This window comes from Podarcis raffonei, chromosome 17 (assembly GCF_027172205.1).
Source record: "Podarcis raffonei isolate rPodRaf1 chromosome 17, rPodRaf1.pri, whole genome shotgun sequence".
Taxonomy (NCBI): Eukaryota; Metazoa; Chordata; class Lepidosauria; order Squamata; family Lacertidae; genus Podarcis; species Podarcis raffonei.
Window position 1 is genome coordinate 450119 of NC_070618.1, and position 27977 is coordinate 478095.

Genomic DNA, 27977 nt, shown 5'->3' on the forward strand with positions numbered 1-27977 from the left:
TTTTTCCTTTATTATTGTTAACTTTTTCTTCTCTTCTGTTTATGTATGGAAAATAAGAAATATTATTGTGGGGGGAAAGAGCGCGGGCTCCTCTGTCCTTTTCCTATCTCTGGGGCTCCGCGCCCCTCCCCGCCGAGTCCCGGCGTTGCCATGGCGACGGCTTGGGCCTGGCAGCAGCGCCGAGATGAGCCGCTCGGTGACGGTGGGTCGGGCGGCGGCGGCGGCGCCCCCCGGGGCTCGCTACCGGAGGGCCGTGGCGCCCAGCCGGGCCTTCGACTTCCTCTACGGTGATTGGCGGGGGCTGCGCGGGGAAGGGGCGCCCGGGGGTCGAGGCCGCCTTCCGCCTTCTCCCTCGCGGGACTCCGGGCGGACAAGCAGAAGAGCAGCTGGAAAGAGAGCGGGGGGGGGGCGCGATCGCCTTGAACTCACAATTAAAGACGGAGATACGCTGAGAACACAGATCATTACTGTAAAGACAGCGCAGGAAGTGGCATTGTTGTTATTATTATTATTAATAATAATATTTTTTATACCCTGCTTCCCCCCCAGACACAGGGACTCACAAGCCGTTTACAGATAAAAATAAGATGAGCTAAAAACAGAGCATTGGGGGGGAGGGAGGGAGGCAAGCTCGTTTTTTAAAAAAAAAACACCAAAATTAAACATGGAAATACATTAAAAACATAGATAATTACTATAAAGACAGCACAGGAAGTGGCACTGTTGTTGTTGTTGTTGTTGTTGTTATTTTAATACCCTGCTTCCCCCCCTGAAAGGGACTCCCAAGCAGTTTACTGTACAGATAAAAATAAGAACAGCTAAAAACGTGGGCGAGGGGAATGATCATTTGAAAATACAATTAAACATGAATAGAATTAAGACTAAAGCACCCCCATAAAGATATTCCAAGTGGTGCTTCATGGGAGCAGCACCCACAACAGGCACACAGAACCACAACGTGCCGTAATAAAGGTGGATTATACCCTCCCTTCCAGTGAGTGCAGAAGGCAGGAGATCATATTCATTTCCAGCTTAAAAAAAAAAGTCGTCACCAATGATATTTCAATCCATCGTTGTAACTCATGTTAGATCACGTTGGTCTTTACCGCTACCACCCGCTGCCCTAGGTGAGTGCTGCAAAGTGGAATTTGTGTTTTTTTCTTGCTACCTTTACACCTCTGCTCTAATGTGTTGGCTGCAAACATCAATTTGCACAGGTAACTATGTACCTGTTTTACTATGTTTAGGCATTTCACTCCCCATCCCCAATGTGATTCCTGGAAATGCAAGTTGGCATGAGATTTTATTTCCCCTATAGTTATCCTGTTATTGCCCCCCCCCCCCGTAAAAGTCATTTGGGAAGCTATTATTTCCACCAGTTTTTCTGACGCTTTGACACATTTTGACAGTCAGCTCTTACCGTTCCCTCACCGATGTGGTTGATGAAAGCAGTAATCAATATTATTTATCTGTTTTTTATATCACAGCCTTTCAACAGCGCTCCTCATCCAAATAAGCAGGAAAATTATGATATTTCCTTTCAACCTTTTTTTTATTGTGGTAGCACATCTGATTTGATGGATTGATTTAATTTCTATACTGCTTAATATATTTCTCTAATTGGTGTACAAAAAACTGAAGCAAATGAAAACTTAAGTAAACTATTACATTTTAAAATGTTACATTAATACCAAGTTACACACACACACACACATATATATATTTATTTTCCTTCTGAAACATCTCTCAACCTCTGGGTTCTCACCCAGGTCCAAACAAACTCTCAGCTCACCCTTAAAAGTCTCTCAACAAGAAGAGTTTGTGGAAACGGCAGACATCACCCTAGTTTCTCACTCTAGACTTCCTTTATGTGAGCAAGCCCAAGGTGGATGGCACTTCCGCAGGCTGCCCACAGCTGTGCCCCATTCAGCTGCACACTCGACAAGCAGCTCCAGGTATAGCAGGTTTGTTTATTTTTCTAAGGGGCCCAAAGAATGGGAAAAGGTCCTCCCCACACTCACAGCTGTTTCTTCGGCTGGACACACACGCACCCAACATGAGTGCTGTAAACAGCATCACCACCTTTTTATTGTGGCATCCCCGTCTGATCCTCTCCCCCTGCCCGTGGGGTTGCTGGAAAAGGGAACTTAAACCCACTATATTCCCCAATCTTACTTTATTTTGTTTAGATGTATAGCTCCCCCCTTCCCGGCCCTTAAACACCATAGTGCTTACACAGCAAGGGACACACTAAGTGCACCTCTCTAAAAATAGGAAAACAATGGGAAGTGAAACAAAAATTTGACCAGGAGTGTCACATAAAACAAACCCAGTGCTTAACCCGGTTCAACTATTAGAAACAACGTTCCCCCCACCAGCCAGATGTGCCACAAGGAAACTAGGAGGGGCTAAAAGGTGCACGCCTCTTCATGTTCCATGGCAGACGTGACACGGAAAGGGTGAAGAAAAGAGGCTGCCATGAAGTGCAGGGCAAATCAGGGGTCAGCACTTTGCTCTCCAGACTCCAGGTGAGCCCTACCATTGCCAAGGCTAGTTGAGTCAGTCTTGGTGTCTGCGCTGAGGCACTGTAAGCACTCGTTGGTAGCAATGTTTCATCTGAGTCACCAGTTTCAAAGTGAAAGAATAGCTGGGAGGAAGGGGAAAGGCCCTAACCGTTATCACTCAGCCTAATATTCATTCATAAGTTTAATGAAAATGTTTCTATTTACTGTATATGTGTTTTAGATCCATTATATACACTTTCAAGTGAGAGAGACCATGCACAAGCAACAGTCCAGTCTCATCTGCTTCACGATGAAATGGTAGGTGGTTACAGTCTTTAAACAGTTCTTGCAGAACTGTACTCTCATATTTCTATACAAAATACATTTGCTGAATGGCTTTTCAAGTTAATGGACTATGCAGAGATGGCGAAGCTGGCAGCAAAAATAAGAGGTCAAAAAGATGAGATCTTTGTTGAAGAGTAGAGGTTCTTTTCGGACTGTTAGAGGAAAAAACTACAGCCAAATGCAATTGTGAGCAGGATTTGAATAATAGGCAAGGTAAGTAGAATAAATCAGTGATAAATATAAGTTATAATGCAGTAGAATATAAATGGCAGTTATGGCAGCAGATAAAGAAGCACAACAGGAATAGAGATGTAAGGATGGGAAGTCAAAATGCAAGAAATTATTATACTGAAAGTGAATTGAATATTGTCAAATTTTGTGTAAAAAAAACTAGTAAAATTATTTTTAAAAAATTAAAAAATATATTTGCTGAGAGCTGAAATTGGAAATATACTTCATAAGCAGAGAAACAGCTTTAAAGACAGGGCATTATCTATACATGACACCAGTACTGATGTGTATCATTTTGCCCACCCACAGATTTTGGATCAGTGCTGGCAGGAGAGAATTGCACCAGCAAAGGCTGCCAACCTGCTAACACTGAGGGACACTGGAACTATATAACTCTTTATATATAAAATTGTTACAGAAAGATTTTGGAATAATTACATGGACTTTAAATAAAGGCAGTAACTGCCCATGGCTACTGTGAAACATTTCTTTTCAGATTCCTTTGTGATTTATAGTGTAAACCTAAAAGTGGCAGTTGATTCTCTGTGGATACACATTGGTAAGGCTTGGCAGTGAATGTGTTTATTTGTCTACTATACATTGCCAGGGAGAGAATTTCCAGAAACAATTGTTTGTATCCTGGAAAGTCCTCTCTCATCAGTGCAGCCTTGTGTCTGTTAGAATTATCTAAGAAGTTAGGCATAGGAAAGCTATGACTAAAAGGGAGAAGAAAAAGGCACTAATTTAAAAAGCACCAGCTTCTTGATTCAAAAGGTTTTGCAGCTCTGACCAGGCCAGGGATGCAAAGGAACGTTTTTCCTTTGCAGCCACTGCTTGATTTGAAGCCAGACTGCTTGATTCAAGCCCATTTGCAAAGGGACTTTTTTTGTTCAAGGCAAAGGAGGAACTGGAAGCACAGTTAGAGGGCTTTCAAATCTGTCCATTAAAGCTGGCATCCAGTGGTTGACAAGTAGACAGCCCTGCCCATCTGTCAAGTGGTCAGCGGTAGCAGATGAGCTCAAGATCCTGGTTATTTTCCAATATTTATGTTTCCACACAAATACTAGCTCTTGTGATGTTATTCTCCATATATTTACCTACAATATTTGCCTTTTCTATCTTTTTTCCATATAAAAAAGAGGAAAGTGCCAGCATTTAAAACCATGTTCAGTAACCTGATTCACTATCCACCATACTCTATGCAATTAGAAGAAATAAACCCTGTTCCCCCATTCATTGACCGAAGATGGAGAGGAAGGGCGGAACGGCGCATTGAGGCTCTTCAGAAGCTTGCTAGGTAAGGGCCCTCCGGAGTTGTAAATGTTTTTTAAAACGACTGTTTAGCCTTAGTTACATTTCCCCACAAAGTAGGTCAGCCCTTGGCCTTAATGTAGCTTAGCCCTAATTCCAGCTAAAATATGGCTGCGGAAACAAAGAACCACTTTTTACTTTAATTTAATTTATTGGTGTGGCTCATTCGCTTCAGTGCTGATGATGGTCAGACTACCCATCTCTTTGCCATGATCACAAACTTCGCGTACAGCAAAACTTTTCAGACGGTGGCTCTAGGAAATGGCCAAATGAAGATATAACCAAATGGCGTAATTTCAAAGCTGAGGTCATAGAGCACGAGGACATAATATATTACATTATACTTTTCATGCACAGTATATTTTACTGCAATGTATGTAGTGCAGCACAGAAGCGTTTCTCACCAGTTTCACAGCCCTGACAGCCCTTGTTAAGGATCCTGCTTCATTTTTCATCCTGCCTCATTTGGACGGAAAACCCAAGAAAGCTAGATATGCAATATTTAAAGCAATGGAAACAGAGGAATCTTCTTAATACCAAGACAGACCAATCATTGGTCTAGCCTGAAACTGATGACATTGACTTGTAGTGTAACAACTTCAGACCAAAGGGAAGATGTCAGTGGTTGAGGTTTCTGACTGTCCCACAGAGAATGCATTATAGTAATCCAACCTGGAGGTAACAAGAGTGAGAATGACTCTGGTGAGATCTGGCCTATTTCGGAAAGGGTATAGCTGGCAAACCTGCTGAAACCGATAAAAGGTACTGCTTGTTACTGCTTCTGTAATTAGTGCCAATTCAAGGGCAGACCCTTAACTTTTTAGGCCAGGTGTGGGGAAACTATGGACCTGTCAGATGCTGTTGGGCTGCAAGTCCCATCAGCTCCAGCCAATGGTCAGGGATGATAGGAGTTGTAGTCCAACATTGGCTAAACCACAGGTTCTCCATCCCTATTAACAGGGAGTCAAACCCCATAACATGCTGCACACCTAATTTCAAGACTGAAGGACACTAAATACCAGCACTTCATTCTTGCCTGGATTGATTTCCATTTCAGCCACAAGTGACAAAGTTTAGTGTTTCTGCTGCCTCTCTGAATATGATGTAAGTGTGAGAGGGCACTAGGTGTCACTAGCATAATGTTGGTTCCGTAGCTTCAATCTCTGTGCATCTTTACCCAATAATTTCAGCTAGAATAGATAGTGAAAAGCATGAGGGAAAAGAAAGAATTCTGTGGGTCCTGATAGGGGCTGCTTTCTGAGGTCTACCCTCGGGAAAGAAGTTTTATTTTAAAAAAAGGTAAAGGACCCTGACAGTTAAGTCCAGTCGCGAACGACTCTGGGGTTGCAGTGCTCATCTCGCTTTACTGGCCAAGGGCAGCTGATGTTTGTCCACAGACAGTTTTTCCCGGTCATGTGGCCAGCATGACTAAGCCGCTTCTGGCAAAACCAGAGCAGCGCATGGAAATGCTGTTTACTTTCCTGCCGGAGCGGTACCTATTTATCTACTTGCACTTTGACGTGCTTTTGAACTGCTAGGTGGGCAGGAGCAGGGACCAAGCAACGGGAGCTCACCCTGTCGCGGGGATTTGAACCGCTGACCTTCTGATCGGCAAGCCCAAGAGGCTCTGTGGTTTAGACCACAGCGCCACCCACATCCCTCTAGAAAGAAGTAGTGCCTTTTAAAAAGTGTTTCGCACACCCAGAGAAGTCCAGGACAATCAAGAGTGCCATGCTTCCTCTGTGCATCTTGAGACACATCTCTGACCACCTCTGGGTGACCAGGGCAGGTTCCATCCCAACTTTGGGCCAAAAGTCCCATTGAAAATGATCTACATAATAACCAAGGGAGTCTGGAACAACTCTCCCTCTAGGAGATCCTTAGGCAGGTGCCCAATTTGTACATTGTATTTTAGCAGGAGACATCAGTTTCTTACCACACCTTCTTTTTTAAAATTAGATCTCAACCGTCACTTCAGATTCCAAGAATTGAATATGAAGATCCTGATGTTGGTGGGAGGAATCGCTGGAAGTATTTTGAACGGTGGGAACTGAACAGAGCAAATCATACTCGGTTGCAATACGTGTTTTTATCAGATAAATGAGTATTCCACCAAAATATGTGGAAAGGACATTTCTGTCTTTCAGTTTCCCAAGGCATGGGAGTGTCTTGATCATATTGTTTGATTTCATGTGTGTGTGAAGGCTGTCAATCACAAGAAGCACCTCTTGTAATCTATATCATGTTAGACACCCCATGTCTCCTTCCAGGCAAGGAAGAGGCATCACCAGAGTTTGAGGACATGTTGCAGCCAGGAGGGCACAGAGCAGGACTTGCTGAGGGTGCAGACTGAGCGGGGGCAGGGCTGGGAGAGTCTCATGGGCGAGATAGAAAGGCATGGAGGGCCACAAATTGGCCCTCAAAGGCATCTTAAGCAATATCCTACCTCTAAATATGAGAACAGTGACTGAAAAGTGTCCATTACAACTGCAAGGTAGCTAAATAATAAGCTTGCTAACGGACCAGACAGCCTAGGAGAGCTGTGCTAAATGAGGAAATGTTCTGCTTGTTTCCTTCCCTGAGTTTGCCTAAACTCACTTTTCTCTCTTTTCAGACCTTTCATCCCATTTCATAAGCCAATGCCACTAAATGTTGTCTATGCAATGTCCAAGTAAGTAATGATATGCTGGCCTAAGTTTGTTCTCACATGGTGATCCCGTTGTTTTTCAAGAAGCTGATGTTTCTAGTATTGAAAAGTCCAAAAAAAGAAAGAAAGGAAGAAACTTTCCCCCGTAGGAGAGGGTTGGCTGTTCTTAGTTATCTGATCATTGGTTGGTTGACTGACTAAATGGTTGGCAAAGATAAGGAGGGAAACATAGACTTCCCAATCCCTAGAATGACCCTGTGAAATGCATGCAGATGCCACCCCAGTTCACAGGTCCAGTTATACCTTGACAGATTAGAAAGCAAATTACTGTGGGGTGGGGACTTCGGGTAATTTGGGGGGTGGGGTGGGAGGGAGTTGTGCTCACTTCATTAACTGCTGAAAGGGTGTTTTTGCTATTATAGTTTCAGGTAGCACTTCCTGGAAAAGCCACAGTGGGACACCCAGAGAGTTTCATACTATATTATGACTGTAAATGTTGTATAGCAAACAAAAAGAACCTTAGGTCTCAACAGATTGTCAGTGTGGTACAATGCCGAGAGTGTGGGACTGTGACCATAGAGACCTGGGTTCAAATCTCTGCTTAGCTGCACTTGGGTACTCTCATGCCAGCTTTCCCCAAGCTGATACTCACCAGATGTTTGGGACTACAATGCCCATCTTCTCCAGCCATTGGCCCTGCTGGCTGGGGCTGAAGGAGAGTTGTAGCCCCCCCAAAAGCATCTGGAGGGTAAGAGGTTGTGGGAAACTGTCTCACTCAGAGAAACTACCTCACAAGATTGTTTTGAGGACATTGTACAGTCGTACCTCGGTTTTCGAAAGTAATCCATTCCAGAAGATGGTTTGAGTTCCAAAACATACAAAACCCGAAACTTCAGTACAGAAAACTCAATACGGAAGCTGTGTGGCATGTTTGACTTCTGAGGCATAATCGAAAACCGAAGAATTTACTTCTGGGTTTGCGGCGTTCGAAAACCGAAATGTTCGTCAGCGGAGACGTTCGAAAACTGAGATATCGCTGTACATTGGTAATATAAACATGCGATAAACAAGGCAATCAAAAAATAGTTTGTTTCATAAAATTTATATACCGCTTGGTTGTAAAAACAACAAAAAATTCAATAACTATGGTCTAATTTAATAAAAAAAATAAAGTTTTTTAAAAACAACAACAATGACCTTAATTTCCTTTTAAGTGAGTGAAAACATTTTGAAATGTATTGTTTTGCTCTCCTTTTCTTTTTAGGCCAGAGGCATACATTGACAAGGTGAAATCCAGGGACAAGCCATCTTACCTCATTTCACGAAGCGTGGGTACACAGACGGATTATCGGGATGGTGAAGCTCAGACAGATCCCTACAGCCCTGAATATGTGGTGCCTCCCGGTTCCATCCCTGAGCTCCTGACCCTTGTTACGCTGACCTGGGGTGAGTTGAGCAAAGGGCTGGTGATTATATGAGGGCTCTTTCCGACTTGCATGAAGCAAAGAGACAATTTCCTGAATTTTAGAAGATGGGTTTGCTCCCACATTCCACAGACGAAATGGACCCAGTTCCCTGATCTATTACCAGAGCATTTGAGTTGGTTATAAATTCCTCAGTTAGGCTCAGCAGGTTTTTAGTAGTTCTAGTAATGCAGAAAAAGCTAAATCTTTTGCATTGTACATGGATTTTAACTTGTTAAGAATTTAAGGTTTCTTATTCCTGCCTGTGCTAGTGGCTAAAGGAAGATTAGTACTTTGTCCCACTGATTTCAGTGGAACTTAAGAGCTATTAATTTTAGTTGGATGTGAACCATAGTATTGTGCCACAATAGAAAGTTCCTCCAAATGTTTTTGTTATTCTTGTTATGTTTATTTGTATACTGCTTCCTCATAATTATGGTCAAGACAGCTTACAGAAACAGTAAGTGAAACGGCAATATATAGATATTTATAAATAAGAACAACCAGAAAAAATACGCATCTAGCTTACAAACCTTTCACTAACAAAACCAAATCCCGAAAAATACCAGTAGCAGAAATGGCTGTTGGCGTCCATCTGCCTGGAGAGACAATGGCGTGTGCCTCCAGGGATGAAGCAAACTGCTGTGTTAGCAGTGACCTCACTGTGGTGCAAGTCTGGGCAGTGTGTCTGGAGGTTCTGGGCTGCCCAGAGGACAAGACCCCCATCTTGGCCTTGCTGACGTGGTCCAATGAAAAGCAGAACAATATGTTTGGCACCAGCTTGACTACAGGAGTTGCTGAAAGGAAGCGTATAAGGTGCCGTCCAGTTCTTTTTTTCCTTAAAAAAAAAAGTTTAGGGGTACTCTCACTTTGATTCAAGAAAATCACCATTTTATAGTTCAAATCGGGGAAAATTAATTCAGTAAATGGACAAAAGTACAAAGGATATGCATTACCTCATATTACACAGCTGACGGCTCAGGTAACTTCCATTACTTCCAAATCTCCCATTAGATTCACACATTGTTAAGCGTCCCCCTGCGTCCCCCCAGAAAAAAAGCACGGGAACTGTCTTACGGACTCTGCCCTGGATTTGTGGAGGGTTGACTCCTCAGCCTTTTCTTCTGAAGGTATCCTGCAAGTCAGTGGGCATTTAGGGTCAGAGATTTCCTTCTTCTAGATCAGCTGTTTGTCCCAGACTGACAAGCCCCATCTGCCCAGTAGCACATTTATACAGTATTTATATTTATAATATTTATATTTATATTTCCTGGGCAGCTTACAACAAAACACTATTAAAAGTACAGTGTATAATAATTAATAACAATAAAAGACAGCTATGGAACAACAACGTTCTTTATAACAGAGTTAGCATTAAACAATTTACAACCCAGAGTTAATGCCTAATTAAAAGGGCAACCAAAATGGTCAAAGGCCTGGAAACGATGCCTTATGAGGAACGGCTAAGGGAGCTGGGCATGTTTAGCCTGGAGAAAAGGAGGTTAAGGGGTGATATGATAGCCATGTTCAAATATATAAAAGGATGTCACATAGAGGAGGGAGAAAGGTTGTTTTCTGCTGCTCCAGAGAAGCGGACACGGAGCAATGGATCCAAACTACAAGAAAGAAGATTCCACCTAAACATTAGGAAGAACTTCCTGACAGTAAGAGCTGTTCGACAGTGGAATTTGCTGCCAAGGAGTGTGGTAGAGTCTCCTTCTTTGGAGGTCTTTAAGCAGAGGCTTGACAACCATATGTCAGGAGTGCTCTGATGGTGTTTCCTGCTTGGCAGGGGGTTGGACTCGATGGCCCTTGTGGTCTCTTCCAACTCTATGATTCTATGATTCTAAAAAGCCTGACTGAATAAAATGTTTTCGTCTGGTGCCAGATCAAAGCAGCAGCAGTACAGAAGGGCAGCAGAAAGTGCAAATTGCATTTGTCTTAATTAACATTACAGCAGCAGAAAATATGCTCGCATCTTCTGTTATCCCAACTATGTACAAGCGATGACCAAGCAGCCTCTCTATTTTATTGGCCAAGTTCTGCAGGAGAAATCTCAGTCTTCTCATGATTACTGTAATATGAGCATCTGCAGTTTAGTCACTTTTAAAAAACACCGGCGTATGGCCACCTCAGAAGTGTATGTGTTTTTCGTACTTCCGTTTAGGCAGGTTTTTGCACTGTGGTTTATAAATTATATCACATTCGTAAAAAATAAGCTATACCCTCTTATTGTTTCCTGCCCTTTGAAGGACGGGGCCTTCCAGCAACCCAGGCAGAAGTGGAAGTGATTGAACGAGCCCGAGAAAAACGTGCCTGGGAGGCAACGCTCCCCCCCCTCAGCGATGCGACACAGATTGCAAAGCGGCGGAGGATGATGGAGGAAATGGAGAGGAAAGAGTGGGCCTTCCGGGAAGTAGAAATAGAGGAGTAAGTGTTTAATTTTCACCTTCCTGTTTTTGTAGCCCATGGTCTCAAGGAATCTCTGCTCAAGTTCAAAACAAGCAACCCAAACAGGTTCTGAACAGAAACAGTAACTTCAGGAGACCATCGCTTTGACCACAATTCAAAATGTTGGTGCTGACCTTGAAAGCCCTAAACGGCCTCAGTCCAGTATACCTGAAGGAGCGTCTCCACCCCCATCGTTCAGCCTGGACACTGAGATCCAGTGCCGAGGGCCTTCTGGTGGTTCCCTCCCTGTGAGAAGCCAAGTTACAGGGAACCAGGCAGGGCCTTCTCTGTAGTAGCACCCACCCTGTGGAACGCCCTCCCATCAGATGTCGAGGAAATAAACAACTATCTGACTTTTAGAAGACATCTGAAGGAAACCCAGTTTAGGGAAGTTTTTAATGTTTGATGTCTTACCGTGTTTTTAATATTCTGTTGGGAGCTGCGCAGAGTGGCTGGGAAAACCCAGCCAGATGGGCGGGGTATAAATAATAAATTATTATTAGTATCATCATTATCATCATCGTATCCATGATGGATAAGTTAATGGTCCTCCATGTGCAGGTGTCCCTAGAGATTAGTTTCCAAACTGGGCCATAGTTAGTTGATTTAGTTTCTTTGTCACCATGAACCCTAGAGACCTAAGTTTGGTATGGCGTACCAGGATTTGAAAAACCTCATTGTCCTAGACTGTTCCCCCAGTGGAATATTAAAAAACATCATATCTGATTTGCCAAAATGAAATTTCAGGCCTGCCACCTCTAGAAAAGACCTCATAGGCTCTTGACAACCAGCTGCTTCTTTTTAATTAGCGGGAAATGTTTGTGGGAGTGGCCACCATACACAGCTGGCAGGCTGCATTTATTTTATTGGCTCATTGGTTCTGCAAGCCATTATAAAAGGTGCATGATAAAAATGTGCACTGGATATTTGGAACAAAAAAAGAGAAACATTTGTTATAGGTAAATCATCTAAATCAGGCTTCCTCAACCTCGGCCCTCCAGATGTTTTTGGCCTACAACCCCCATGATCCCTAGCTAGCAGGATCAGTGGTCAGGGATGATGGGAATTGTAGTCTCAAATCATCTGGAGGGCCGAGGTTGAGGAAGCCTGATCCATATAAGGATGGCAGTAGTGTTTGAGATCTGTTGAACCCTCTTCTTTTCCTATTCTTTTTTTTTGAAGATTGCAAGAAGTTAGACTAGAACTCTTAAAGGCTCTGCTGAGGAAAAGGGAAGAGAACCGCAATGAACTGATGGTTACTCGCTTGGATGCTCACTGGTTTAACCTCATGCAAGAAAAAGAAGAAAAAATTAAAAAAATTCAGCATGAACATATAAAAGGTAAAGGAAATGGTAATGGAGTAGAAAGTCTACACCACTGTCTGCTTTCCCAAGCTACGGAAAGCTGATACAGATTTTCATTTAGATGTGCATCTTGTCTGAAATTCCTTCTCAGCAATCCGAAGACTGATAGCCAAGGGGAAAAATGTGGAAGGAAAACTGGATAAAAGAAATGTCATCAGGGACTACACTGAATTTGATTCACAGCCTTATGCTCCTCTATCAAGAATTGGCTACTTTCCAGACAATAGAGCCGACCGTTTCATAGTGAAGAACCCCTTTCTCAACACCTATCAAGGTCAGTCATGCTAAGGAAATCTTCTAGTCCGTTTTCCCTTTTCCTGGACACATGTAAGCTACAAAGGACATGCAGACTTCATCTCCTTTCTGTTCGGGGGAAGGTCAGTTTCATGTGCTCTGTTGTAATCTCTGTGCCTGATCATTGGATCAAAGTGAGTCATTCTCTTTCATCACAATTCCAGTTTCTCTCTTCTTCCTCCGCTTCCGCTTCCGCCCCACCCCAATGCTTGCATTCTCTCTTTCCTAGGATTACTTGAGCTGGAGGCATCTCTTCCTGCCTCCGTCACTCAGCCCCGAACTGAAGCTCCCAAAAGGAAAACCACCACTAGGGATGGGTTTATTAAACGGTCGGCTAGACTAGAATTGGAACTGGCACAGGTTTACCAGGTACAGTGCTTTATGTGAGGCCATTGCAACTCTTCCTACCTGAAATCTGTCTCTTACTTTGCTTCCTGAATACCAGCTTTTGGCCATTCTAGGCAAGGAAACTGTGTGCTGAGGCAGAGGCGCCATCTTGGGTGTCAAGGAATGTTGTGGAAAGTAGGAGAGGATGTATTGATTAAATATTATCCCTCCTGACTCAAGCTAGTGAGCAAGGAGCAGAGCACATTCCCTTGTACATTTCAGGAAGCTAGTTGATGGATTCGTGAGAATCATCTCAGTTAAGCAATCCAGTCTGGCTTGCCCAGTCTGGATTGTTCCTGGTAAATATCCCCTTTATTTCCCTCTTAAAAATAATAACAACACGGCAGTCTTCTTTAAAAGTAATGGTAAAGTTTACTTACATTCAGTTCATAGTAGTATCCTGAAGGCAGGCTTTATCTTGTAGTTACAGTTACATTTATAGAGAAAAGAAGTCTGAGCTAGGCCTGTAAGGATGAGCCATGTGGAAGGATAAGCCTTGTGCTGCTAGCTAAGAGCCAGCAGAGGGGTCCGAAAGGAGAAAATGGAAAAAGGCGAAAAGAGGAAGGTGGCTGCGTCGCTAGCCCTTTTTACTGTGAGTCCCTGGCCGGGCGACCAAACGTGTTGTGTGCTGCGACAGGGCGTTCCATCTGCCCTCCCACTGCGGCAGCGACATGTGACGTCATGCAGGTGCATGACATCACATACACACACACACTGGGCCCCCACAATCCTGGGTGGAACCTGGCGTGCCTGTGCTGAGGAGAAAGCGTGCCACCTATTTTTAGAGGTTGCAGGCTGCTATTCAACTTCTGTTGATCCTTTTACCTTCATATCATCCTTCTTCATTCTCTTCTCCTTCCCAGCCTCCCTTCATTATCCCATTACTTTCTAGCAGATTGGGAAAATACATGAAATAAATATTGCCAACGTAAAACATGGACCAGGTGTTATAAATGTTTTGTACTCCTGCAAAAGAAAAATGGTGAAGAGATGCTCTTCGGGTCACTTAGGCCTAGTTCCTCTGATACTACTAACTTCTTTTCCAGATACTGCAAGACAGAAAGAAAAAGGTTAAGGAGCCGCATAAACCACTTCGTTTCCTTGAGAAGATATCCAAGATCCCCGCTCGTCCTCCCACTCCAACACTGGAAGTGCCTTCACTGGTAGGTGGAATATTTCTGACCCTCTGAGGGGCCTTGGCCTATCTCCAAGGCAGGCTGCAGTTTTGGTGTGGGGGGAGGAAGATCAGAAAGGCAACAGGTAGAAATAATGACAGGCAGACAAGGGTCAGAGACAAGGGCCGAATCAGACCAGGCAGAAGGTCAAGTTCCAAGGCACAATAGAGGGTTGGAGAGCTCAGAATCAAGTGGAAGGTCAAAGGCAGGCAGGGGCACAACCTGACAAGGTGATGGTGGTCCGGGAAAGAAGGAGAGAAAGTGACTTGCACAAGAGTGGAGGCCCCTGCAAGTGCTTGCTCACCGTCCTCCCTGAGCTGGGCAGCAGCACTGGAGTGGGGAAATGGGACATTCTGGGATCAAATCAGAAGCTGGGGTGGCTTCTGTAAGTCCGGGATGTCCCAGGAAAGTTGAGACACTTGAAGGATATGCTAGAGTCTTCCTGATCTCCTGATCCTCTACAGATCCTAAGCATCCTTGGAGTAGATTTGTGCTTTAAAAATCTGAATGCCCCAATCTTTCCATTGCTATGCTTCCCTTCTGCCCCCCCCCCCATATCTGTATACAAACTAGGCTGGTATACAGGGATTAAAGTCAATAAATGTGAGCCACATTCTCAGAAATCTAGGTAATATTGTACAGATCATTCAGCGATGTCCTTTCCTGAGTGTCTTCCTGCAACAAAGCAGTTGGCAATGGCAAACTCTTCTTGTCTTTTGCAGATTGAAGAAGAGCGGGAACTAGCTGTGATTACACTGCAGAGCTTAATCCGAGGCAGAGCTATCCAGAATATGGTATTCTCTTGGTTTTTCTTTTCTTAAGCATCTAGTGGCAGATTAAAAACAAAATAATGAGAGAAAGGTGCTGATAGGCCAGCACAAGAATCTTGGGAGAAAGGAGAAATTGGGGTGTGTGGGATGGGTGGCTGCACTTGGAACAGAGCTTGGGTGGATCTTTAATAAAGATGTAAGTAAGCCTGCAGTCCAGGGAGGAGGAGAAATAAGAAGACGGCTCAACCATCCTCCTTTATTTTGTTTTGGAATGATGATATTTCTTCCCCCAAGCAAGTGGTACCTTCTTTGGGCTAGATTCAAGTGGGTTTTTAAGTTATTCAGGTGCCTTGCTGGGCTTTAGAGAAAATGAATCCCTTGACCTCACATATCTATTTAGGACACACTTGAGTCAGTTGCTAGGGAGAAATTCATTATAAATAGAAGAGGAGCCTGGTTGGATCAGGCTAATGACCCACCTAGTCCAGCATCCTGTTCTTACAGTGGTCAGCCAATGCCTCTGAGAAGCCTGTAAGCGGGAGCTGAGGGCAAGGGCTCTCTTCCTGCTTGCGTTCTGGGAATATTTCACATAGCTGTGTTGATAAAGACCACCACTGTGCTTTGCCCAGTGTCAGACCTGGTCGCCCCTTGTCTGCACACCAGGATCTTCTTTCCTGGTTTATTTCTCACAGTCAAGATCAGGATCCCCACCCTGCTTCTCTGGAGTGGATAATCAAAGTGTGGAAATTAATGGTTCTGCAAAAATTAACTTGTCAAATACATGAAAAGCAAGTGTGATTCCTTTCCCGATATATTGTTCCCTTTCTTTAAAGACATTGTGACTCTGAAGGGGAAACAGAACACTCCCCATAAATTCAGATTTGTTTCCCTGTGTTGTCAAGCATAGCCTGGTTCTTTAACATAGGTTGCTTCTCTACCTGGAGAAATGATTCTCTTATGAGGGAGTAGGTGGCTATATTTATGTTTTATTTGTATTTTACTTGTTCTGTTTGTTTATAAAACCATGTAAAAACTAAGGTAATTTATATTTTAAAAAATGAGATGACAACAATAAAGTTTGGTGGGAGAGAACATTCAGGGAAGCGGCATCTTCATTCCTTCCTTCCCTCTGACTTCCTGACAGATGTTTGAAGGGAAGGAAAAGCGACTGGAACTGATCCGCGAGTTGCGCACCACTCATGCGCTTCAGGAGGATGGGCAGCTGTTGAAGAAGGCGGAGAAGCAAGTGACGTTGGCCTTGCAGAGGCAACGGGATCTGCATGAACACAAGGTTTGGCCATAAACATAGAGGCAGTTGACCAGTATCTTGTTTAAAGTCTTTCCCTTCTGTCTCCTACAACAATGTGTGCAACAGAAGCTTATGATGCAAGATGGCATTTGGTCATCTGAGGGAGGAATACAATTTCATAGTGGGTGCTTTGTTCAAGATAGGGCTTACCCAGAGTTTTGTATGCTAGGGTTACACAGAGGAACAAGATGGCTGGGTTAGCCAGTCATTGGAGTCATTACTTTAGGCAACTTGTGCCGACTGAGGAGGTAGCTGTTAGGTGGCTTTGCAGCTAGTTGCCTGACCAAACCCAAAGAGTGCTCATTAAAGGTTCCTCATCATCCTGGAAAAAAGTGACAAGTGGTTCACTGCAGGTTCTCTCCTGGGCCCATTGTTGTTCAACATCTTTCTAAACAACTTGGATGAAGGAATTGAGGGGTTGCTCATCAAATTTGCAGTTGACGCCAAACGGGGAGGGGTAGCTGATGCTGTAGAAGGCAGAACTGGGTTTCAAAATGACCTTAGCAGATTGGAGAACTGGGCTCAAGCTAACAAAATGAATGTCACTAGGGACAAATGTCTAGATTCTGCACTTGGGCAGAAACAACTAGCTGCACAAATATAAGATGGGGGACACCTGGCTTGCCAGTAGTACCTGTGAAATGGATCCCTTCTTCCTTTGGGGGTTCTCCAGCTGTTTGCTCCCACCATTCCTGTGTCCAACCAGTCCATGACCCCCGCCCTGCAGGTGTACTTGAACTCCCAACTCCCATCAGCTCCAAACCACCAACTAGTGTGGGAATTGCAGCCCTGCAACATCTGGAGGGCACCACGTTGCCTATCTCAGTGCAGCAGCAGCAGCAGCACACTGTTCCAGATTACGTTCACGTCTCCGGAAATAGCATGCATAGTCTTTTCAAGGCTGGGTTCAAATGCTCAGGCCTGGAGCTCATTTCCTGTGGAAAAAGTAACTTGTTTTATAGAACGGAGAATAATTCTTCCGTGTTGTATTTAGATGTCTCTCATGGAAAAGCACTTGGCTCGGGTGGAAGGGAGAGCCCTCTCCAACATGCTAGACTTCCTCTCCAAAGAGCTGATTCGGCTCCAGGACGAACGGAGGATCCACGCTTTTGCTATGCTTGCTGAAAGGCAACGCCGAATTCGGGAAGCCGAGGAGAGCGGCCGCCGGCAGGTGGAGGAGCGGCGCAGGCGTGAGGAAGATGAGATCTTTAGACAGGTATGTGGGGGGACTGCAGTCCCAGTCATGGGGCTTTAAGTTTGTCCTGATACCTGCACAGTAAGTAAACTGAGTCAAGTGTGCTAGCCCTGTGGGAATTATTTGTAGAGGACTGTTTCTGCAGGGTAAGAGGGAGCTAGACTGCTGTGGGGATGTGCAGGGCTCTCACAGTCAAGGGAGCATAGATAGCATACTTTTTATCATTGTGTTTCATCCCAGTATTCGACATGTACCCTGAGATCACCTTCTGAGGCCCTTCTTCTTGTGCCTCCTCCTTGAGAGGCCCAGAGGGTGGCAACACGAGAACGGGGCCTTTTCTGCAGCGGCTCCCTGTCTGTGGAATGCTGTTCACCTGGCGCCTTCATTATACTCCTTTAAGCGCCAGGCAAAAACGTTCCTTTTTAACCAGGCCTTTGGTTGACCTGATTGACATCCTTTTAAAATGTGGCTCTTTTTTGAGGGGGAGGGTGTTATTGTTTTTATTTTATATACAGTGGTACCTCTGGTTGCGAACGGGATCTGTTCCGGAGGCCCGTTCGCAACCCTGAAAAGAACACAACTTGCGTCTGCGCATTTGCGCAAGCATGGGTCATGATTCGCCGCTTCTGCGCATGCGCGAGCGGCAAAACCCGGAAGTAACCCATTCTGGTACTTCCGGGTCACCGCGGAACACAACCTGAAAATGCTCAACCTGAAGCAAACGTAACATGACGTATGGCTGTATTGTGATATTTTCTGTGAACCGCCCTAAGACCTCCGGGTATAGGGCGGTATATAAATTCAATAAATGATCATAATAATGTCTAGATTCTGTCACAGAGTACCCATTCCATACTTTGGAGTAAACTCTGGCCATTCTGCATACCTGACAGCTGATCCTTGGGCTGAACGTATATGTGCTAAACTAAATCTGCAGATAGATAAGTTAGTCACACAAACGCGAGCTTTGTGTTATTTATTCTTATATCTCACCCTTCCTCCCAGCTTGGGTTGGCTGGCAATGATCATTAGGCCAAGTGAGGCAAAGTCTTCAGGTGGCAGATGCTCTGGGAGGGGAGGCGCAGTGGAAGCTCCCAGCTCACTCCTCCTGAGCCTCTCCCCTCAACATCTTCCTCTCTTGGAGGTCAGAACTGGGCAAGCCATACAGCCTCTCCGAAGGCCCCTAACCTAGTCTGCCACCTCATGTGCAGAGGAGGAGCCTATCCCATTGCGTATATTGAAGTGAGCTTGTGTGTGTTGGAAATGAAGAACCACCACCATCTTGGCCTCAGGTAGCAAATGTATTGGACTGGCTATAGGAAAGCAATAGTTGGAATTGCAAGGTGATGTCTCTGCTTTTTAAGATACTGAGCAGAGACATCACCTTGCTAACAAAGGTCCGTATAGTTAAAGCCATGGTTTTCCCAGTAGTGATGTATAGAAGTGAGAGCTGGACCATCAAGAAGGCTGATCGCCGAGGAATTGATGCTTTTGAATTCTGGTGCTGGAGGAGACTCTTGAGAGTCCCATGGACTGCAAGAAGATCAAACGCATCCATTCTTAAGGAAATCAGCCCTGAGTGCTCCCTGGAAGGACAGATCCTGAAACTGAGGCTCCAAGACTTTGGCCACCTCATGAGAAGAGAAGACTCCCTGGAAAAGACCCTGATGTTGGGAAAGATGGAGGGCACAAGGAGAAGGGGACGACGGAGGACGAGATGGTGGGACAGTGTTCTCGAAGCTACCAGCATGTGTTTGACCAAACTGCGGGAGGCAGTGGAAGACAGGAGTGCCTGGCGTGCTCTGGTCCAGGGGGTCACAAAGAGGCGGACACCACTAAACGACTAAACAGCAACAACAGTTGGAATCGCATCAGTCCCTTCCACAATAGAGCCCTTTAGTGCTGGAGAGGCGTTGCTTTTCCACAATAAATTGGAATTGTGATTAAAACTGTGATTCTACACAGCATTTAATCTAGTGCTATTTTAACTAGAAATGCCTCCCCCCTCCCCCCGCCGGCCAAGAGCTTCTGAAATGCCTACTCAGAAGTAAGTTCCATTCAGCAGAGGTTATTGGCAACTTAAAAGTATATTGCTTGCCAGTCAGCTCTTCTTGTTGCTTCCAGTTGATCCTGGGGCTGGCAGATTTTTGAGAAATTTATCATTGAACAGCCCATTAATTGACACATGTCAATGTCTTTGGGGTGCGGCACCAACTAAAAAGGGGAAGAGATCGGTAGCTAAAGAATCTCCCCCTACCCCTCCAAGAAATAAGCTGAAATGAGGCAGTTCAGAAAAAGGCTATTTAATGGGGAATTACACACTAATCCATCAGCCAGAATCAATAAAACAAGTGCAGCCAGCAAAGCGAATGTGTTTCATTTAAAGGTACAAGATGTGAAAAGCCTTCATAGCCCCCCCCCCTTTGGACAGGCACCTGATACAATTGCATTGTAGGATTTAAAAGTCACTACAAATCTTTTTTTAGGGGGGTTGCAAGATAGGGGGCATGAAATGCAGAAAATACTGGAAGTCTTCAATTTGGAAACATCATTTGAACACACTGTAAAATGGTATACAAAGGTCCTAGTGTGGAAGCACCCAACCTATACATGATTTGTGCTCCCTCATCATAGGAGATGGTGCTAAGAAGGATATTCTGCTTGGGGCTGTTTCCAGGTTGTCAAGGTGCACCAGAGTACAGTTGACTCCTACCTGGAAGATGTCATCCTGGAGAGCATGGAGACTACGGCTGACGAACAGGCTAGAGAAGAGATTCAAAGAGTGGCTGTGGAAATCAACGACATCGCTTATGAAATGGAAACACGGTATATTCTCAAGGGAACAGCAGCATATATCGCAATATAAAGTATTGTGGCACCTTAAAGTCTTAACCATTTTTGTGCAGGTTCGTATCCTGCCGACTACATGCAAAGTGTAATATTTTGGTTCCCTGCGGATTGCTCAATGGGTAGATTTTATTGTGGCATAAAGGTTTGTGGACTAGAGCCCCTTTTGCCAATAAAGTGCACTTCATAAAAGTGTATGTCACAGTAAATCTGTTGTTCTTTGAGGTGCCACAAGACACTCTCCTGATGTTGTTGCAACAGACTAATTCAGCTATCTGTGTGAGATGCTGTGACCCTTAAAGCCTAGCAGATGCTAAAAAAAAAAGATTTGAAATGGCCATCTAACCTAGGAAGAAGCTAGATTTAAAAAGTATTTCACTGTGAGTGTGACGTGAACAGCAGTTCTCTGTGGCCACCTGTGGTTTTTGTACCATATTGCAAACTTTTTAAGTTTGTGTATATTCCTTTGTACAGAGTTGTTCCAACTTGGGCATGCAGCTCGTATATATTTTATTATATATTTTTCACACCAGTGAGATGCCTCTCCTTCCTCCATTTGCCCTGGATCCTGCATTGCTCCTGTTTCCTGAAAGACAGAGAGCAAATGCAGGTCCTCCCGTTCCTCTGGAGTAGCGCCCATCCTGATCATGGTGTGGAAGTGAGGTATTACCCCGCTCCTGTCAGATCTGGTCTGACGCCCCTTCCCATCATGTAGGAAGTGTCCTCACTGACAGAACGTGCACAAATATTACTGTTTCTCTTTTTAAAAAAAACAAACAACCCTCCTGATGTGAAACAAAAAAGAGCGGAGGAATTGGGATGAGAGAGGAAATGAAGATAATGACAAAAATATAACCTTTTGTACAAATGATCTCCTCTTTAGTCGAACACATCTTCAGTCTGAAGAAATTGTGGCCGAGCTGGTTTATAGTTTCCTGATCCCCGAAGTGAGGAAAATGGCCATCAAGGAGAAAGGTAGGAAGTGTGAACAGCTTGTTTATCTCCCGAGATTACTTATGTCTTAAAAGGGGATGTGGGTGGCACTGTGGTCTAAACCACCGAGTCTCTTGGGCTTATCAATCAGAAGGTTGGCGGTTCAAATCCCCGCAACAGTGAGTTCCCGTTGCTCTGTCTCAGCTGCTGCCAACCTAGCAGTTTGAAAGCACGCCAGTGCAAGTAGATAAATAGGTACCACTGTGGCGGGAAGGTAAACGGTGTTTCCGTGCACTCTGGTTTCCGTCACGGTGTCCCATTGTGCCAGAAGCGGCTTAGTCATGCTGGCCAAATGACCCGGAAAGCTGTCTGTGTACCAACGCCGGCTCCCTTGGCCTGAAAGCGAGATGAGCACCACAACCCCATAGTTGCCTTTGACTGGACTTAACCGTCCAGGGGGCCTTTACCTTTGTGTCTTACCATAAATTTTGGATATGTTTTTTTTCCTTTTAAAAGAAGAGGCTCCTGCTGCAGTGTGAGCCTTTCCATGCCTGCCCCCTTCCTCCACTACCGTCCTAGAAGGCAGTGGGGGATTCCTGTATAGGAGTGTCCTCTGCCTTTGCCATTTTTAATTATTTTGCTCTAATTCCTTTGAGATCTCCTTTGCATAGCTCTCTGCCACCTTTAGAAGGCCCTCCCCTGGGGGCCTCTGTTTCTTCAAATGTAATCCAGGGTGCATTTTCCCGTCCTTGTTCTGAAATGAGTGTGGGAGCCAGGTCTGGCAGAGTTTTATTTCTGTGTCACAGGAGTCTCTCAAAGGGTGGACTTGGCAAGCCACCTGAGTCTCTGCTGGGATGGTAGCAGCTCTTGCTTGCCAGAGTTGCCCTTTGTTCTGAAACACCATGGCTGACTTAGCTGAGCGGAGGCTGGCCCCTTGGTCAGGAAGTGTCTCCTGCCGAGTTAAGAGAATGATGTGGGAGATGAGGGAGCCCAATGCACCATTCTCATTGCTGGCCTGCCTTGGATCTACCACTTTCTCCTGCACAGTGAGACAGTCCCAGAGGAAGCACATTCACGCAGCTCATCAGATCATTCATGGGACTACAGAGACGACCGTGGGACAGCTCTTTGAGCTCCAACTGGCCACTGGTGTCGAACTTTCTCAGCTAGCAATCCCGAGTGCAGATCTGCCTCCTGCAGCAGCTGAAGAACAAGGCGCTCCTGAGCCCCATGAACCCCACGAGCTGCATGAACCCCATGAGCCGCATGAGCCACAGATTCCTGACAGTCAAACAGAGCCTGAAATGCCACCTGAAGGTGATGGTACAGACCCCTCAGGCAGTGAAGAAACGGAAAAGAAATAAGGTATGCTTAGAATTGTGTTCCTTCCCAGTCCTGCTCATGAGGCATCATGGTCCCACCTGTGCACAAGAAGGCCCACCCTGGGGCTTTTTTTTGGGGGGGGGAAGGTTGGTTTCAGGGAAGCTTTGGCCTTTCTTTGTAGCCGTCACTTGAATTGTTTGCTTTTCTCTGTTCCATCAGTTAGCAAGCAGAGTGGATGTACCTGCAGCAAAGTTGGGGGTGGGGTGGGCTTTTGTTGGTGGTTGCCGATACTTGCCTGGGAATTTTTTTCTTGCCCATTTTCAGAGTGATGCTTCCATATGTCTCTCTGCCTCCCCCCCCCCCCCAAATTTGGTCAAAGAACTTTTTCGTTTCTTACCCAGGGGCAAGAAAGCTTGCCCTGGACTCCAGTGATGTCTCAGAAATTCTGAAATAGTGTGGAAAACAGTTGTCCTTTGAATGGATACGTAGTCTATTTCTATGCATGTTGGCTCAGTCCTACTGTGGTCAATGGCGCTTACTTGCAGGAAAGAATGCAAAGGGTTAGTTGTCATTACATAGCTAATATGAAGCGTGCCCTTGGGTTGGATTTTTAACAGATTTTGTGAGAACTATTTGATCAGGGTTACAGATATGTTTCCAAGAGAATTCAGCTGTTGTAAGTTGAGTATTTTTTATTAAGTTCGAATTTGTATGTCTCTGTGTGAATCGATAGTGTCTAATTGGGCCATAAATCTGATGTTTATAGTATTACAGTGGACCCTCTGGATATGAACTTAATTTGTTCCAGGGGTCCGTTCGCATCCCAAAAATGTCATAGAGGTGCACTTCTGCGCATGCGCAGAAACCTGGAAGTATACACTTTCGGGTTTGCCGTGGCCGGCGTAACCCGAAGATTCTGTATCCAGAGGGATACGTAAGTAGAGGTACGACTATATAGGGATTCTTTAGGAGAAATCGGATGAAGTTTCATTAATGAGGTGTTTTCATGTTTAAGACCCATTATGCAAACTCTTGCACATTGTTTCATAATGATGTGTATTTTTTACAATGAGTTTTACAATTCTCATTATTCATTGCTGATGGTTTGTATCTATTGCTTTTCTAGTTGCCCCTGAGGAACCACCAAAAGGCTTGAAGCACCTGGGACTAATATGCACCTCTGAGGTCTTCCCCCCATTTTTTGCATTGTGCCCTCCTTTCTTTCTAAAACATCCTTGTGTGTACCATATCAAACAAACCGAGAGCAACAGCAGAATAATTTTTTAAATATTTTCATAGACTGCAGCGGTAAAATCTTGAAATCCAATTGGCAGCAAGAAAAATAAGAGTTTTGCAAGAAAAGCAGAACAATTAGAGAGATACTTCAAAAAAACATACATTTCCCACCCTTAAGCTTAGGGTTAGGGCTGGGTTTTTTGCAGCTGTGGGGAAAAGACAGCACACAGGAGAGTTTGGAAGTCTTGTATCTTCTCATCATAGAATAAATCACGCCCAACTACCAAAACTCTGGGACTAGAGGGAAGTTCTTGCAGAGAAGCCCTACAACCTCTCTTTGTCTCCTCTTCAAGCTCCAGCAGCCTTGGAAAGACTTGGGCAAAGGAAACCAGAGAGAGAGAGAGACAAGCAAGTAAGGAATCTGCAGAAGAAGGGGATGTTCTTGTGAAAGACAGAACAAGAATAGGGCACACAAGAAGAGACGGAGTAAAAGAAGTCAGGGCTGGAACATATTGCTGCACTGTCATCTTCCAGCTTTGGTCCAAGGAATGACTGGGTTGACACTGCGACAGTTGCTCATAGGACAGGGGCCATTTCCTGAAGATAGGGCATAGGAAGGTAAGACTAGTCCAAGGTCCTAGGCATGGCCAGCTCAGGGTAGCAGGGCGCAAGGCGCAGCAAAAAGGAGCTTGTGGAAAGCTCACAATGGGCATCGCTTGCCATGACACACTCAGGGACAACTGCTGAAACTTCAAGGCTTTCTGAAGGCAGGCTGGCTGGCACTTGAACCTCCCACACCTTGGGTTTTCTGTTCTTTTCAAGGAGTATCACCTTGTTGTGTAACCACGGACTGCTGTGCATTGAGGGATGAAATGGTTGAGTGTCCTTTGGGTTGGAGGAGTCCACACCTTTTGGCCTCGATGGTCTACGAAGAAGGAGTAACACCTCCTCCTAATGCATCTCCTCTCCAGATCTGCCTGTGAGCCAGATGGAGGATATGGGCAGAGAACGCAACAGTTGTGGGAGAGCCAGGGCAAACAGATGCGGGGTAGGGGTGGGAAGGTGAAGCAACAGGGAGAAAATCAGAAGCAATGTAGGGTTGGCTGCCACCTCCCTCCCCCAAGATGGACTCTTCTTATTGGCTATCCAAGAACTGAAAACGAGAAGTGCCAGCCTCCCAGGATGACTTCAACCGTCTTCCCACAACCTCTGCTCTGCCCCAACCTGGCTGTTGCGTGTATGATTAATAAAAATGAAGAGGAGTCTTTTTTGCAATATATTTTTTTAATTTATTGAAGCAGTAGTCACATGACCTTGCATCTAGCCTTTTAGTATAGTAACAGAATAGATCTGACCAGTCATTCGGCTTGAAAAAGAAATTTTCTTTTGCGCAAACAGACATCACATTGAATACATACATTATCCAGGACTGAAACCCAGCTCAGAGATAGCAACGTGCCGATTTGTTGGAGGAACAGCCCCACAAGACATGGTTATTATAAACTCTTCACACCATCACCAGATTTACTCAGGGGCTCAAAGAAAGGAAGTGCATTATAATATGTCTCAGCACATCTTGCAGATAAAGTAGGGTCATCTAGGATGATAACTGTCAAAGGGTTCCTCTTCCTTTCCATCAAATCAAATGGTTTGGTGGAAGACAGAAGCTGTTATCTCTTGCAAAAGTATCACAGATTAATACAGACCATTTAAGAAAACATGCTAGCTCCCTGTGTTTATTATATAAAGAGTCAAACCCCCCTGGTTGGGTGGGTGAGGAGCAGTTCTGGAAAAAGGTGAATAGGAGCAGAAGAAGAGACTTTTAATGGAGGTGGGATACAGAAAAGTTCCAAGAGTTTTGAAATAAAGACCACACACTTTGTATTTTTAAATTTCATGTCCAGGCTAACCTACTTTTTATTTAATGCAAATTACAGTACCAGTTAACTATTTCCGAACCAAGTCACACAGAACAAAATGTATTTACAAAGGAGCAGAAGGGAGGAGGCAAAATAATGAAACATTAAGCATACTCTCCACAAAAAAGTTTATATTTAAAATGAAAAAATTAATCAGTCACAGAGGCATTCAAGTAGTAATAATGTTATACATGTTTTGCTTCTTCTTTGAATCAAGACAGCTTTGTACGTGTATGCAATAGTTTGTATACAACCCCACAGTCCATTATATATAGATTTTAGATTTTCTGCTTTTAAGATGGAAGTGATCACGGTAATTGTGTGCACAAGCCCAAGTGATCTATCAGCAACATAGTAACAAACGCAAATTTTACAGGCAAGCATATTATTTATATATATAAACGTTCATTTATATATATAAATTGTTTTTTTCCAAAAAACCAAGAACAAACAACACAAGGAAGGAAAATATGTATCTCAAGCTAACCCTTTAGGTACAAGTCTTTATTACGCCTTTTCATTTTGCTTTTATTGCCTTGTCACAAATGAAGCAAGAAATTAGCCTCTATAGAAATATTGGGAATTCAAAGGCTTTCTGATGTATACACCTGGCAAATGTAGGTCCTGGGTTACATACTAAACTGTGCTTTTCATTACTGGCTTTGACCTCTAGTGGCTGGGATTTATAATGGATAATAGTTTATTGGTAGCATTTCTTAAGAAGCATTACTAATCTGGGAACATTTCAAATTAATACTAATTACGGACATTCACCATCACTTGGCTTATTTATAAAAAGAAGTATATGCTCAAGTATCAGTTAGATGACTTCAGAGTAATCTTTGTTGATTCCACACACCCCTTTGTTTAAAGGAAGGGACTTCAAAATTAAGAGAGTGTCTTGATTGACTTTCAGCTGGGGACACAGAATATTGTTAATGCCATCTCAGGGACATGCAATGCAGACAAAGGATAGATCAAGAGACCATTAAAGTACTTCATTTAAAAACAAGCCACAAAAACAGACTTCGGAGTGGACTGTCAGAAACAAAATGCTATCACTGACCTTTGTGTCACCAGAAAAAGTGCAGCCTCTGCCTTACCGGAATGAACACAAGATGATTACAAAAAGCCAAAAACAAAACAGCAACCTTTGGTTTGATAAAAAGTTCAGCATTTTGCCACCGAAGAAGAGAATCTCACGTGGAATACTAACAAGGTCAAACACACAAGTGAGCAGAGTTTTCAAAGCAAGGCCTTTGCGCGGGGCACAGAAATTAAGGTCAACTTCAAAATGACTTCCATAAGAAAATAAAACTTCGGGGTGAGAGGGAGGGCAAGTGATAATCTACAACTACAGACTCTCAATACCACAGATTAATCTCTGGCCAAAAAAAGCAGAAAGGATGTGTGAGTGAGACCCCAATTCTTCCACCCCCCCTGCTGCCCCCACCCCCATTCCATGACAGCTTCTTTGCAAAGCCCTATTTTGCCTCTACAGAAACAAAGACTAAACTAAAGCTCCTAGCTAGAAGCTGTTGTCTACAAGTAACTCTGGACAAACGTACTGGGAAAAGACGAGCAAAATGTAAACTTGCCACTTAGATGCCAAGATAGCAAACGTAAAATGAAACCGGTCACTGCTATTGTGGGCAAGGGAGAGAAACTTTTAAACGCCTACGAACAAAGCCATAGTTTGAAGTAAAAAATAAAAAAATGAATGAATTTTCTTTTTCATTATACTACTGACATGAAATAACTCAAAGAAGGGAAACAAAGATTTCCATGTGTGAGACATCTGGTACAAAAAAAGGAATAAAATAAAATAAAAAAAATTATGGAAGCAAAGGCACTCCAAACTATATAGATATACTATACATCGCTAGAGTTATTGTTACAATAATACAGGCCGGTTATCTACTGTACAGAGTTAAAACTATATGGCTTTAAAAAGCTCGTCTACATTTTGTCTGATTATTAAAACAGATTTAACTGCCCTGAATGGTAACGTTTTGCTCATTAACAGCAGTTCCTGGGTCCACATATTTACATACAAAGCAATACAACTCAAAATTTTAAGAACAACTAATGTACAAACTTGAATTTGGTGAGGAGCTTTTGTCTTGTTTATTTACAAAAATGGTATTGAAACACCTGGATCTAGATTTGTATAAAATTTTGTCTGCAGTCCCGCCATGATCCTCGAGAAAGTAAAACCATCAGGATCTCAGTTTACACATAAACACACACATACACACACAAAACAATTTTTT

At 44.0% G+C, this 27977-nt stretch overlaps 1 protein-coding gene across 3 annotated transcripts; it reads left to right on the forward strand.

Moving 5' to 3' along the window:
* Positions 1–181: 181 nt before the first annotated feature.
* Positions 182–27974, forward strand: CFAP91 (cilia and flagella associated protein 91). Of its 3 annotated transcripts, XM_053370483.1 has the most exons (19): positions 182–287; positions 2746–2822; positions 4220–4377; positions 6351–6434; positions 7006–7062; positions 8303–8484; positions 10754–10931; positions 12135–12292; positions 12408–12590; positions 12840–12979; positions 14044–14160; positions 14895–14966; positions 16087–16233; positions 17246–17467; positions 20124–20272; positions 21177–21268; positions 22274–22448; positions 22485–22591; positions 23676–27974. In XM_053370483.1, the coding sequence occupies exons 1-18, from the start codon at positions 185–187 to the stop codon at positions 22588–22590; spliced, it is 2400 nt and encodes a 799-aa protein (XP_053226458.1). In that variant the 5' UTR covers positions 182–184; the 3' UTR covers position 22591; positions 23676–27974. The 3 variants fall into 3 exon arrangements, with proteins under 3 accessions (XP_053226458.1, XP_053226457.1, XP_053226459.1); XM_053370482.1 differs by having other exon boundaries at positions 22274–22591; XM_053370484.1 differs by lacking the exons at positions 182–287; positions 4220–4377 and having other exon boundaries at positions 2749–2822; positions 22274–22591.
* The last annotated feature ends 3 nt before the right edge of the window (positions 27975–27977 follow it).